At 44.6% G+C, this 12,805-nt stretch overlaps 1 protein-coding gene across 42 annotated transcripts in view; it reads right to left on the bottom strand.

Moving 5' to 3' along the window:
* Window positions 1–12,805, bottom strand: part of INPP4A (inositol polyphosphate-4-phosphatase type I A) — a 192,388-nt gene that overhangs the window by 81,996 nt on the left and 97,587 nt on the right. For 29 of the 42 annotated variants that reach the window (XM_065591531.1, XM_065591528.1, XM_024104416.3 and 26 more), the window contains one exon: window positions 141–208. In XM_065591531.1, the coding sequence (XP_065447603.1) occupies window positions 141–208 (68 nt within the window). Of the gene's footprint in view, window positions 1–140; window positions 209–250; window positions 370–1,389; window positions 1,459–12,805 lie in introns of those variants that run through there. The other 13 variants (XM_065591506.1, XM_042840819.2, XM_042840813.2 and 10 more) reach the window with 2 other exon arrangements.

Raw genomic sequence — 12,805 nt, forward strand, 5'->3', positions numbered from 1 at the left:
TGAAGAACTCCTATTAGAAATACCAAATATGACCGTTTTCAGAAACCTTACAGACCCTTGATTATTCATCTAAGATACAAATTAAACAATTTTAAATTCCACTTGGTGATACATTTTTATTTCATGCTGAGCATACTCACTGAGGGCTATTTTCCTCTTGTGAGACAGTGTGGTTTTGCATTTCTTCAAATCAGAGTTAAGGTCACATCTAAAAATAAACACAGTAGTATTTATAAATGTATGCACTTACAGTTTTATGAAGACTTACACCATTTCAAAGTGGTATTTTATCAAATAATTGCATTTGTACTCCTAATTGTATCCCATTCCCTTATTATTAGAGAGCTGCATCTGTGCTTCCTAGTTGTGACATAGTTTTGCTGTGTGATAAGCTTGGCAACAGATTTTGCAAAAGCATGTAAGTTTGACAGACAGCTTACCTCCACACAAAATTAGCAAGGGCAACAGCCAATCATAACAGAAACAAAGAGTAACAAACTAACAAAAGGGGGACTGATTTCAAGTCAGCATTTGGTGAGTAGATAAGACAACAGGAAGAAAAATATGCTAAAATGTTTGCACAAAAGTCTAGTACTATAAAAAGCTGTAAGTATATAACTGGCAGAATGTAAGTAGTGGGTTTTTATTTTTTATCTAGTACTCTTGCTTTTCTATAGCTAAGTCTGGACTCAAACCCACAACTTCTACAATATTTTGTAATGGTTGGCAACAAGCATCGTGAAAAGAAAGAGAAAAGAAGTTATTTATAAATATATCATGGGATAACTGGAGGTTTGTATTTGTTAGTAGTTCAGTTTCTACAAAGTAAATATAAGGCCCTAAAAAGCAGAAGATAGAACTAAATAACTTTAAACTCAAAGGAGTATGAAAATCCCACCATACTTAAACATCTTGCGAAGGGCACACTATGATGAAAGTGGCCTGGGAGAACCTCACTCTCCATTTTTTGCTTTTACTATTGTCCAAGCAGGCCATGTTTATGCTACAAATTGTGACTGACGCAAACTGTGGTTATGTCAGCATACAGCTGCTGAAGTGTGTATAATTGCTCGGAGGTGTGCATATTTGGCTGTGCGCCACAGGTAACCCCAGTGTGCCAAGCGCAGCTGTCTGGCAAAATGCCTTTTGGAAATTTTTGCAATATGGGATACAAATGACTTACCTAAGGACCTCTGGGAGCTAGGGGTCAAGTTCCCAGCATGCAACTTTCTCCATCTCATCATCCCATCCATATCCCATAATTTTTGCACCTTTCTAAAAAAAAACCCACAAACCCACATGGCACTTTTTGGTCTCTGTCATCTCTGACAGAAGCATAGAGCTTTGCACTATTCTCATGAACATTCAAATACAGGACAAGTGATTCACCTGTATTTGCAGACCTGCAGGAAATACTGCAACAACTGGGGACGTGAGGATTTCTTTGAGGACAGATTGCTGAGGAACACAGGAAAAAACAATTCAAGGTTGTTGGTAGCATTCACGGAGTAGCTGCAGATGGTGGAGCACCACTTCAGGGCCCGAGAAACAAGCACTGAGTGGTGGGATCACATCATCATGCAGGTTTGGGAAGATGAGCAGTGGCTGCAGAACTTGCAGACGTGAAAGGCCACATTTCTGGATCTGTGTGCCAAGCTTGCCCCAGCCCCTCAGTGCGTGGGCACCAGAATGAGAGCTGCACTGACTGTGCAAAAACAAGTGACGCTCGCACTGTGGAAGCAATGACAGATTGCTACACGTCAGTGGGAAATTATTTTGAAACTGGAAAATCCAGTGGGGGCCGCTGCCATACAAGCGTGTAGAGCCATTAATGGTCGCCTGCTACGCAGGACTGTGCCTCTTGGCAATGTGTAAGACATAGCAGATAGATTTGCAGCAATAAGGTTTCCAAATTGCGGTGGGGCGACACACAGCACCTATATCCCTATTTTGGCATCAGCCATCTTGCCACAGGGTGCATCAATAGAAAGGGCTACTTTTCTATGGTTATGCAAGCGCTGGTGAATCTCCAGGGATGCATCACCAGTATCAATGTAGGCTGCTTAGGGAAGGTGCATGGATACTTACATGTTTAAGAACACAGGACTGTTCAGAAAGCTGCAAGCGGGAATATTCTTTCCCGACCGACAATATAGTAATGCCAATAGTGATTCTGAGGGACCCAGCCTATCCCTTGCTCATGAAGCCATACATCAGCCACCTCAACAGCACCAAGGGAAGATTCAACTACCAGCTCAACCGGTGCAGAATGACTGGTGAATGTGCTTTTGGTAGAATGAAGGGACACTATTGGTGCTTACTCACTAGACTGGATTTCAGCGAGAAACATATCCCCATGGTTATAGCTGCTTGCTGTGTCCTGCATAATATCAGTGAGGCAAAGGGGGGAAAGCTGCTGCCAGGCTGGAGGTGGAGCAGTTGTCTGCTGACTTTCAACAGCCAGACACAAGCGCGATTACAAGAGCCTAACATGGAGCTGCACAGGTGAGGGAGGCTTTGAAAGAGCACTGTAACAGTCAGCCACTGTAGTGTTCTGTGCAGGATTGTTCTCTGGACTTGGAGATTTGGGTGCTGCTGAGAACTGTGTCATGCTTGCTGTACATTTATAAATATGACTGGGTGTTTTCCTGAAGCTATGAATTATGTGGTGCTTGGTGTGAACTTGCATGTACTGTGCGCTATTTCTATGCCATTGCACATGCTCTGACCACAGAGCCACATACCAGGATTTGGGGAGGGGCAGTGGAGGAATCTATCACTGACTTACATGTATGAAGAAAACAAAAGAGAATCTCATAATCATTGACAGTCTATCACTGAGGCCTGGATCCTTACAAGTGGGTGCAACAGCTGTGTCCAGCCAAATCAGTGCAGATCACCACATTCCTATCAAAATACTACATTCCAAGTGCATTTGTGGACCAACCAAGAAAGGACAAAATACTTCCGAAAAATGGCCAGGGGTTGTGACCATGTAAGGAATTTATCATCATTTCCATGAAGAAGTTGTGGCTGGTGGAGGTCTTGGTGAAGACTGAACTACCGTAATTTTAATAACTGTCGGGACTTCATAAATGCTTCCATTACCACACTGCCAGATCAGACTAGAGAAGCTGCTACTGTCCAATGTGCTTTGGAGAATCAGAAAAGTAACTCCAGCTAACTGGCTCTCTCAGATCGCTTCCTAGGAAGAACACTCCCATGATCAGAGACCATTTCGCTAATTTGCAATGAACCAATGAAAACCAATGTCCAAGAAGCTTGTTAAAGTAAGCATTCAGACCTACACTTTGACTACCTGTGAGGCAGTGGGCACAAGCACCAGTTCTGTGATTTTAAGCCAACTGAGAGTAACTCCCCACCATGAACATTCTCACCCACCAGCTGTGGCCAGGTTCCAGCCTTTTTGCACAACCTGAGCAGCACACAGAGGCTGTATCCTAACTGAGACATTGGTCCTTTGTCTATTATCAAGGGAACCCCCTATCTACTGTTAATTAGCTCAACGATCCCCTCTTTGTAAAGAGTTTTGATTACCATGAACCAAAAAGGTCATCCCAATAGTGCCCAACCAGGTACCAATCATTCTCACTCTTTAAAACTCACCCACGTATTATGCTAAAATTGAGTGCCTGCAGGTGGCAAGAAGCCACCAGCTGGAGGGCAGGAAGTGCATTAAAGCAAATGAATACAAATACATTCATGCAGTGTGGAAATCCCCCAATACATCCTTTCACTGACATTTCGACTAAGTGCCGTGTAAACTACAGGAAGTGGTTTTCTTCCTTTTCCCACACCCTTCCCCACCTACTTAGATATGACCTATAATCACACTGTTTTTCTTCTTGATCATCCTGCAAAAGTTATTAGAAGCTTTAAAAAACTCAGTTAATCTAGAAATTAATTTTAACCACACGGTGAATTTGGGAGCACTTAACTGGAAACTGCAATTTAGGCCATTTAATTAGTCAGCTCCTTGTGTAAATGAAGACAATTTGTATATATTCACAACTAAAAAATAAGCAGCAGACTCACTTTTTTACATTTAATTTACTTATGATCAAAATATTCCCATTTCTTTAGTTCTATCTCCATTAATACAAAATATGTATGCCTACATCTGAAAGCAAGTATTAATTACAGAAATAAATAGCCCGTTAAGCAGAGAGATCTGTATACAATAGCTAGAAAGAACAAAAAGCATGGTTATGTTCTGTTTTGTAGAATTTCTATACAGCTTCATCAACTAGAGGAAAGAACAATGCCATTGAAACCATAAGCCTTGCTATAATACAGTTTGAAATTCAACAACCAATCAGTTTACCAAAAAAAGAAAAAAAAAGTTAGTTTTTCAGCTTACAAATGTATCTATCATTTAAATGAATTTTTACCCTCTTCCCATGAAATATGGAGACTACATTCTGATGCAGTTTCTGGTTCATGGAATGATTTCTCTATGTTTTACAACTCTTGGCTACAGGGCTATATAGGACCTCTTTGGAAATCTACAGTTGTACAGAACTTGAACTTGTATCATGCAAGAAAGAGATGAAAGACTGCCCACTTTCTCCATGGTGTAGGCTGCTACAAGCACAGCAGGCTATGCTCAAGTCTCTCTACTGGCTCCCAGTCACTTTCAGATGCCAGTCTCAGGCCTTGGTCCCAATCTTCAAAGCAATTCATGGACCAAGACCCAGCTACATTAAAGACCAAATTTTGATCTATGAATTGCAAAGACACTTGCACTCTTGTGGGCCAAAGCACAGCACATGAAGCCCAGGACAAACGGCATGAGAGCTGGTAACAAAACATTCTCGGTTGAGGGGATCCAGCTTATGCACAAACTTTTAGAGCAGCAGTTCTCAACCCACTGCCTGCGGGACGCATGCGGCCCAATTAGCACACAGCTGTGGCCCACAATGATAAATAGGTTGAGAACCACTGTTTTAGAGTCTGACTGACTTTAGGAAACACTTCAAAATGTCCCTCTTCAAAAAGCCTTTCCACTAGAGTAAGATTGACATTCAACACTGACATCCCGTGCTACCCAAGCACCCTCACAATAAAAGAGCCTGTAAAACAAACTGACAAACCAATCAACCAAAACAAACCACAAGCAGAGTTATTACTCCATAAAAGGGAGGCAGGCCATAAGATTCATGAAGTCCACTAAGAATTTCATTATTGTTATTGATTTTATGTGGAAGGCACTCAAATTGCCACCCATTTCTGGGCAAACGGATAATGTGAATGAGATGTGGGGAGACAGGAGAAAATGCAGAGAAAAAGCACTGAAATGAATAAAAATACATTTGTAAATGAGAAATTTGACACTCGTTTTGTTGGAATGCAAGTGTGACTTACAGCAAAATCAATACATCTAACCATAAAGATTCCTTTTAACCACCCCATATGCTAATGTACTGTATTTATTAAAGCCATTTTATTCTGATCACAAAATAATCCAACAATAACAGAACCAGTTATGTGTTGATACTATTCTCTTAATTTTGCATGTATGTTTAGTGCATTATATCCAGGTTCTGCCTTGTCTTGCTACCATACAGTAGGCCATGACTCTGCAATGGGACCCTGCACTAGGGATATGAGAAAGTAAACCCCAAGGTTTAGTCTGATATTGAGGTTTGCTGAATCGGGACAGACTGCTGAATCAGGACATAGGTTTGTTGGAATGTCTCACTAATTTTGTCCATTTTACATGGCACTTCTGTGTCTTGCAATGATTCAACATTTAGTTTTAAATGTCTAAAAAATGAACACACATAAATATGCCGGAGGACAAGCTTAAAATATGTGATTTCTTTGAGTTTCATCCTACTGTAACTAACTCACCCAGCAAATGAAGCAATTAATTGGTAAAAAAAATTAATGATAAACAAAGGAGCTATATTCCACAGCTGTTATTATTGGGATTTATGCAGTGCAATTTATGGCACTAATATATAAATGCAATTTTTTCCAACAACTTTCAATTGGTATTTAAGTTTGATCTGTCTTCAATAACCGTCCCCCCCACCCCCATATATATATGTCCATTAATTCTTTTGCGTAGAGACTGTCCGGGTTTGGCCAATGTTGCCAATTGCTGGCATATGCCATCATGTGCCAGCAATGCTCCTCTGCCATGTACATTGGCCAAACCAGACAGTCTCTACGCAAAAGAATTAATGGACACAAATCTGACATCAGGAATCATAATACTCAAAAACCAGTGGGAGAACACTTTAACCTGTCTGGCCATTCAATGACAGACCTGCGGGTGGCCATCTTACAACAGAAAAACTTCAAAAACAGACGCCAACGAGAGACTGCTGAGCTGGAATTGATATGCAAACTAGATACAATCAGCTCAGGATTGAATAAGGACTGGGAATGGCTGAGCCATTACAAACATTGAATCTATCTCCCCTTGTAAGTATTCTCACACTTCTTATCAAACTGTCTGTACTGGGCTATCTTGATTATCACTTCAAAAGTTTTTTTCTCTTACTTAATTGGCCTCTCAGAGTTGGTAAGACAACTCCCACCTGTTCATGCTCTGTGTGTGTGTGTGTGTGTGTGTGTGTATATATATATATCTTCAATATATGTTCCACTCTATATGCATCCGAAGAAGTGGGCTGTAGCCCACGAAAGCTTATGCTCTAATAAATTTGTTAGTCTCTAAGGTTCCACAAGTACTCCTGTTCTTTTTTTTGTATGAATATTGTTTTCTCACCGGTCTTCCCATATGGAATTTTTCCCCTTCCCCACATGGAAGTTCTCAGAATAAATTGTAAGATTTGGATTTGGCCAACATAAAGAACTATAGCTATTTGCTAAGGTGTGATTACACAAGGCATCTATTGTAGAAAATAAATTTATTGTAGCAGGTATTAAGGTGCTTTCCATGTAAAATAATCGTGCAAGATTACATTAGATAAGAAAACTTGCAAGGGATAGCAAGAGTCCTTTGAACCAATATCCAGAGTTTGCTGTGTGAAATCAAAGACATATCTGAAAGCTGTGTGGTATTTCTCTATTTAGAAAGTTTATTCCTCCTTATTCTTTGAGATACTGCATATTAGAGTGATTTATTCAAGAGAAGGGAAAGTGATTTAGTGCATCTGTGTGGATTATATTATTTGCCTAGAGCAGGGGTGGCCAACCTGAGCCTGAGAAGGAGCCAGAATTTACCAATCTACAGTAATTCCTCACTTAAAGTTGTCCCGGTTAATGTTGTTTCATTGTTACGTTGCTGATCAATTAGAGAACATGCTCGTTTAAAGTTGCACAATGCTCCCTTATAACATTGTTTGGCAGCCGCCTGCTTTGTCCACTGCTTGCAAAAAGAGCAGCCCATTGGAGCTAGCTGGTGGGGGCTTGGAACCAGTGTGGATCAGCAGCCCCCCTATCAGCCGCCCAGCAGGCTATCAATTGCCTGGCAGTTCAGGTGTCTCTCTCCCCACTGCCGTGTGCTGCTCCCAGGAGCCTCCTGCTTGCTGTGCAAAGGGTGGGGGAAGAGGGGTGCTGATGTCATGGTGTCCCCGTCACCCCGCTCCTTTATCCCATTTCCATGGGGAGGGGTCCGACACACCACAGGTCTCAGGACAGAGGGAGCTTGCTGGCACCAGCTGCTGTCTCAACTTGCTGATCTTCTTAAGAGGGCAATGTACTTAGACTGGGGGGTCAGCGTACTTAAAGGGGCAATGCACGTTTCTCTCTCACACACATGGTGTGTGTCTCTGTCTCTCTCTGCCATGCTGTCTCCCCTCCCTCCATTTGTGCTGCCTTGTAGAGTGTGAGGCTGCATTAACCCTTGAGGGCTCAGCCGAGTGCTAGTTCATCATTTAGCAGTAAGGCATTCCCTGGGAAATATCCCACCCTCTGATTTCACCACCTCAACCAAGCTTCACAATCATCATTGCTGTGTACAGTATTAAATTGTTTGTTTAAAACTTATACTGTGTATAGGTGTATGTGTATATATAAAAATTAGTCTTTTGTCTGGCGAAAAAATTTCCCTGGAACCTAACCCCCCCCCCATTTACATTAATTCTTATGGGGAAACTGGATTCGCTTAACATCATTTCGCTTAAAGTAGCATTTTTCAGGAACATAACTACAACGTTAAGCGAGGAGTTATTGTACATTGCCAAAGAGCCACAGTAATACATCAGCAGCCCCCATCAGCTCCCCCGCAACACCTCATAAAATCATAGAAATATCAGGGTTGGAAGGGACCTCAGGAGGTCATCTAGTCCAACCCCGGCTCAAATCATCCCAGCCAGGGCTTTGTCAAGCCTGACCTTAAAAACCTCTAAGGAAGGAGATTCCACCATCTCCCTAGGTAACCCATTGCAGTGCTTCACCACCCTCCTAGTGAAAAAGTTTTTTCTAATATCCAACCTAAAGCTCCCCCACTGCAATTTGAGACCATTACTCCTTGTTCTGTCATCTGGTACCACTGAGAACAGTCTAGATCCATCCTCTTTGGAACCCCCTTTCAGGTAGTTGAAAGCAGGTATCAAATCCCCCCTCATTCTTCTCTTGTGCAGACTAAATAATCCCAGTTCCCTCAGTCTCTCCTCATAAATCATGTGCTCCAGCCCCCTAATCATTTTTGTTGCCCTCCGCTGGACTCTTTCCAATTTTTCCACATCCTTCTTGTAGTGTGGGGCCCAAAACTGGACACAGTACTGCAGCTGAGGCCTCACCAATGCCGAATAGAGGGGAATGATCATGTCCCTTGATCTGCTGGCAAGGCTCCTACTAATGCAGCCCAAAATGCCTTTAGCCTTCTTGGCAACAAGGGCACACTGTCGACTCGTATACAGCTTCTCATCCACTGTAACCCCTAGGTCCTTTTCTGCAGAACTGCTGCCTAGCCACTTGGTCCCTAGTCTGTAGCAGCTCCTGCCCGCCGGCAGCCCTGCCAATCAGCATCTCCCCCTCCCTCCCTGCGCCTCCTGCCCACTGCAATCAGCTGTTTCACAGTGTACAGGAGGCTCTGGGATGGAGCGGGGAAGAGCAAGGGTGAAGCAGGGGAGGGGGCAGGGGCATTGGGGTAAGGGGTGGAGTGGGGGCAGGGCCTGGGATTGAGCAGTGGAAAGCTAGCACCTGTAGCTCCAGCCCCAGAGTCAGCACCTATGCAAGGAGCCACATATTAACTTCTGAAGAGCCACATGTGGCTCCAGAGCCACAGGTTGGCCACCCCTGGCCGAGAGCACTAATTCTCTTAAGGGCCAGACAAACAGTTCAGTCAAAAGTCCAGGGAGAAAAATTAACAGTCCTATACATAAGGGCTGCAGTTTCCAAATTTCTTGAGTCCAGGACCTCTCTCCCACTGTTTTCCAAAATCCATCCCTCCATACCCACACTCCATCCTAAAAAACGCTAGCCAAGTCGCTGCCAGAGGCGCAATGGCCACACCGCTATATTTAGCATGCTACTTCAGTCCCCACTAGCAGTCACTGGGGCTAAGGCAGGCTCCCTGCCTTCCCTGGCTCCACGTGGCTCCTGGAAGTGGCTGCCATGTCTGGCTCCTAGGTGGAGGGGCGATCAGGGAGGCTCCGTGCGCTGCTCCCGCACCGAGTTCCAGCTCTGCAGCTCCCATTGGCCATAAACCGTGACCAATGAGATCTGTGGGGGTGTTGCCTGCAGATGTGGACAGCACGCACCATGCAGAGCCGCCTGGCCACCCCTGCGCCTAGGAGCTGGACATGGCGACCACTTCTGGGAGCCGCGTGGAGCCAGGGCAGGCAGGGAACCTGCCTTAGCCCCAGTGCACCACTGACTGGGAACCGCCTGAGGTAAGCGCCGCCCTGTTGGAGCCCGAACCCCTTCCCACACCTCAACTCCCTGCCCCAGCCCTGAGCCCCCTCCCAGAGCCCACATCCTGCACCTTCTCCCACACCCCAACCCCCTGCCCAGCGCTGAGTCCCCTCCTGCACCCAAACTCCCTCCTGGAGCCTGGACCCCACACCCTCTCCCGCACCCCAACCTTTTCCCCAGCCCAGTGAGGATGGAGGAGAGTGAGCGACAGAGGGAGGCGGAGGGCCTCTGAGAAGAGGGGGCAGGGCAGGGCCTCGACAAAGGGGTGGGGCAAGGGTGTTTGGCTTTGTGAGATTAGAAAGTTGGCAACCCTAACCCCTAAATTAAAGAATGATAGCCACAGACTGCACTTTAAGATCCAGCCTCTGATCATTGTGAGACGTTCTATGCTACTAGCATAATATATTTGCTTACACTAAAACATGAAGTGATCCCCCCACACACAACCACCACATAACCAAATCACACACACCTTTGGCAAATGAGAGGTTATTCCAAATATCGTAAATCCATAACATTTTATTTTATGTTATTTCCTGTTTAAAAGGGATTAAACAACCTTGTGGAGAAGATACATTCTTTAAATGGTTGATTGGTTGGAGTGTTTGATTTTTTTCCTAAAAGAAAGACAGACACCCACTTCTATGAAGAGTAATCTATAAAGTGATAGAACTGTCTAGAAACCTGACTAAATTAGCATGATTCAATTCCTAGAATAGCAGGTCTTCTTAAATGTTATATGAGTCACATAGCTAGCAGGTTGCAAAATAGTTTCAGTTATAACCTATTTTCATATGTACAACACTTTCCTTCCAAAACATTCACCTTTCACTCTGAAATTTTCCATGTTTGGTATCTATCAAAAGGTGAATTTGTTTTTGGAAAGCATGAGCAAAGTCCCTTCTGGCGATTTTGAGTTTTGTGAGGGAAAGTATGCTTTTTCAACCAAGAAAATTGAAAACAACTGTAATGTGAAACTGGGCAATGTAAATGGTGCTTAATGAAGTTCACGTCTGTGACCAAACATTAAAATAAAGATAGATTTGATAATGGTGATATCAGTGAACAAATCATTGCTGAGAACGCTCAGTTGGCATCTGCTAAGATTTTTTTTTAAAGCAGAGGCTAATGAAGTCCTCTCCAATCCATGGTATCACAGTACCTCAGTTTTGACACCCACCCACCCACCCACCCATGTTAAAAGGTCATGAACCACACCCCCAAAAATCATGAGTCTGGCTCAAAAATCTTAAATTAAAAAGAACTAATCTTGTTTTTTCATCTGTCTCCTGAGCTGAACTTCTTCCATACACTCCCAGTTGTGCGTGTGTGAGAGAGAAAGAGACACAATGAGAGTGCTGTTAACTCTTGCAAATTTATAGTTAATAAGGTGTTGGCACATGCAGCAGGAGCTCTCACCAGAACCTTGTTTTTCAACCTTTTTAGATTCACGACCCATTTGTAAACCTTGATGGCCTGTTGCAACCCAGAGATCCACCTGGACGTGCCCCCAGACTTGATTCCCCCTCCCCCCGCCCCGCAGAGGTCCATTGAAAGGGAGGGCTCCAAACCAATATTTCACATACCGCTGACAGATGTTTCTGGTAGGGAGGCTTCCCCAGCTGTTAACTGGAGGGAGAGAGGGAGGGTGAAGAGCCAAAATAACCCCCCAAAACACACAGCCCTCCCCATGGCTCATGGAGGGACAGAGAGCAAGGGATGACGGGAACTGGGAGCCTGGGAGTGAATCTGGGGGTGTAGTGAGGAAGGAATTGGGATTCTGGGGGAGATGGGGCAGGAATTCGGGGAAGATATGGGGCAGAGGGTTGGCGAGCCAACAACTCCCCAAAGGAGACACACACACACACACCCAGCCCGTGGGAGGCAGAGGGTAAAGGGGTGGAAGGATTTGGAATCCTGAGGTAAAATGAGGGGACTGGAGGAAGGAGCTGGGAGGCAGCAGGGGCCAGGATGGGTGGTTTGACAGAGAGGGAGTCGCCTGGCTGATGGGAAAGGTACATGGGAGGGGATTCAGACTGGGGAGCATAATGGGGGTTTGGAAGACTGGGTGTTGTCTGGCTGTGGGGCATGGGGCGGTGCATCGTGTGTGTGGGGGAAATACTGGAGAACCTGAAACCAATTGCTCCCTCTCAGCTCCTGTCCCATGGGGGTGGCTGGGCTCAGCTTCTCACTCTGGGCATTGCAACCTCTGGGAGCAGCCAGACCACATTTGTGAGAAGGGTTTTGAGACCTGGTGCATGGGATTGCAGTGCCATTCGCTCAAATTTGACTTGTCCGGCCTTCCCATAATCATGACAGAAAGGCCAGATCTGAGCGGTGCTGTGATCCCATGCAGTAGGTCACAATACCCAGAGTGGGGAGCTGAGTCCAGCCAGCTCCATGACCCTTTGATGCATTCTAGTGACCCAGTTTTGGGTGGCAACCCATGGGTTGAAAAACTCTGTACTAGAGGACTCAATTGAGCATGGGGCTGCTTTGTGCTAACCATTGTACAAACACATAGTAAGAGACAGTCCTTGCCCCAAAGAGCGTGCAGGCTAGTGCCAAATACAGTAGTGAGTGTGACATGGGAGCTGTTACTGAGATCCTTGAAACTTCTCTTACATAGGGGCCATGAAAACATCCATTGGATGGGAACAACTTTTACTCTCTGCTGAGCTGGGCTGGATTCAAGCTGGTTGAAAGAGTTGAAAGGCTCTACAGCTCATCAGTAGGGCCCTACCAAATTCACAGCCATGAAAAACACATCACAGACCGTGAAATCTGGCCTTTCTCCATGAAATCTGATCTTTTGGGTGCTTTTACCCTATACCATACAGATTTCATGGGGAAGACCAGCGTTTCTCAAATTTGGGTCCTGACCCAAAAGGGAGTTGCAGGGCAGATCACAAGGTTATTTTAGGGGAGTTATGGTATTGCCACCCTTCCT

This window comes from Chrysemys picta, chromosome 1, assembly GCF_011386835.1.
Source record: "Chrysemys picta bellii isolate R12L10 chromosome 1, ASM1138683v2, whole genome shotgun sequence".
In the NCBI taxonomy this organism is placed as follows: Eukaryota; Metazoa; Chordata; order Testudines; family Emydidae; genus Chrysemys; species Chrysemys picta.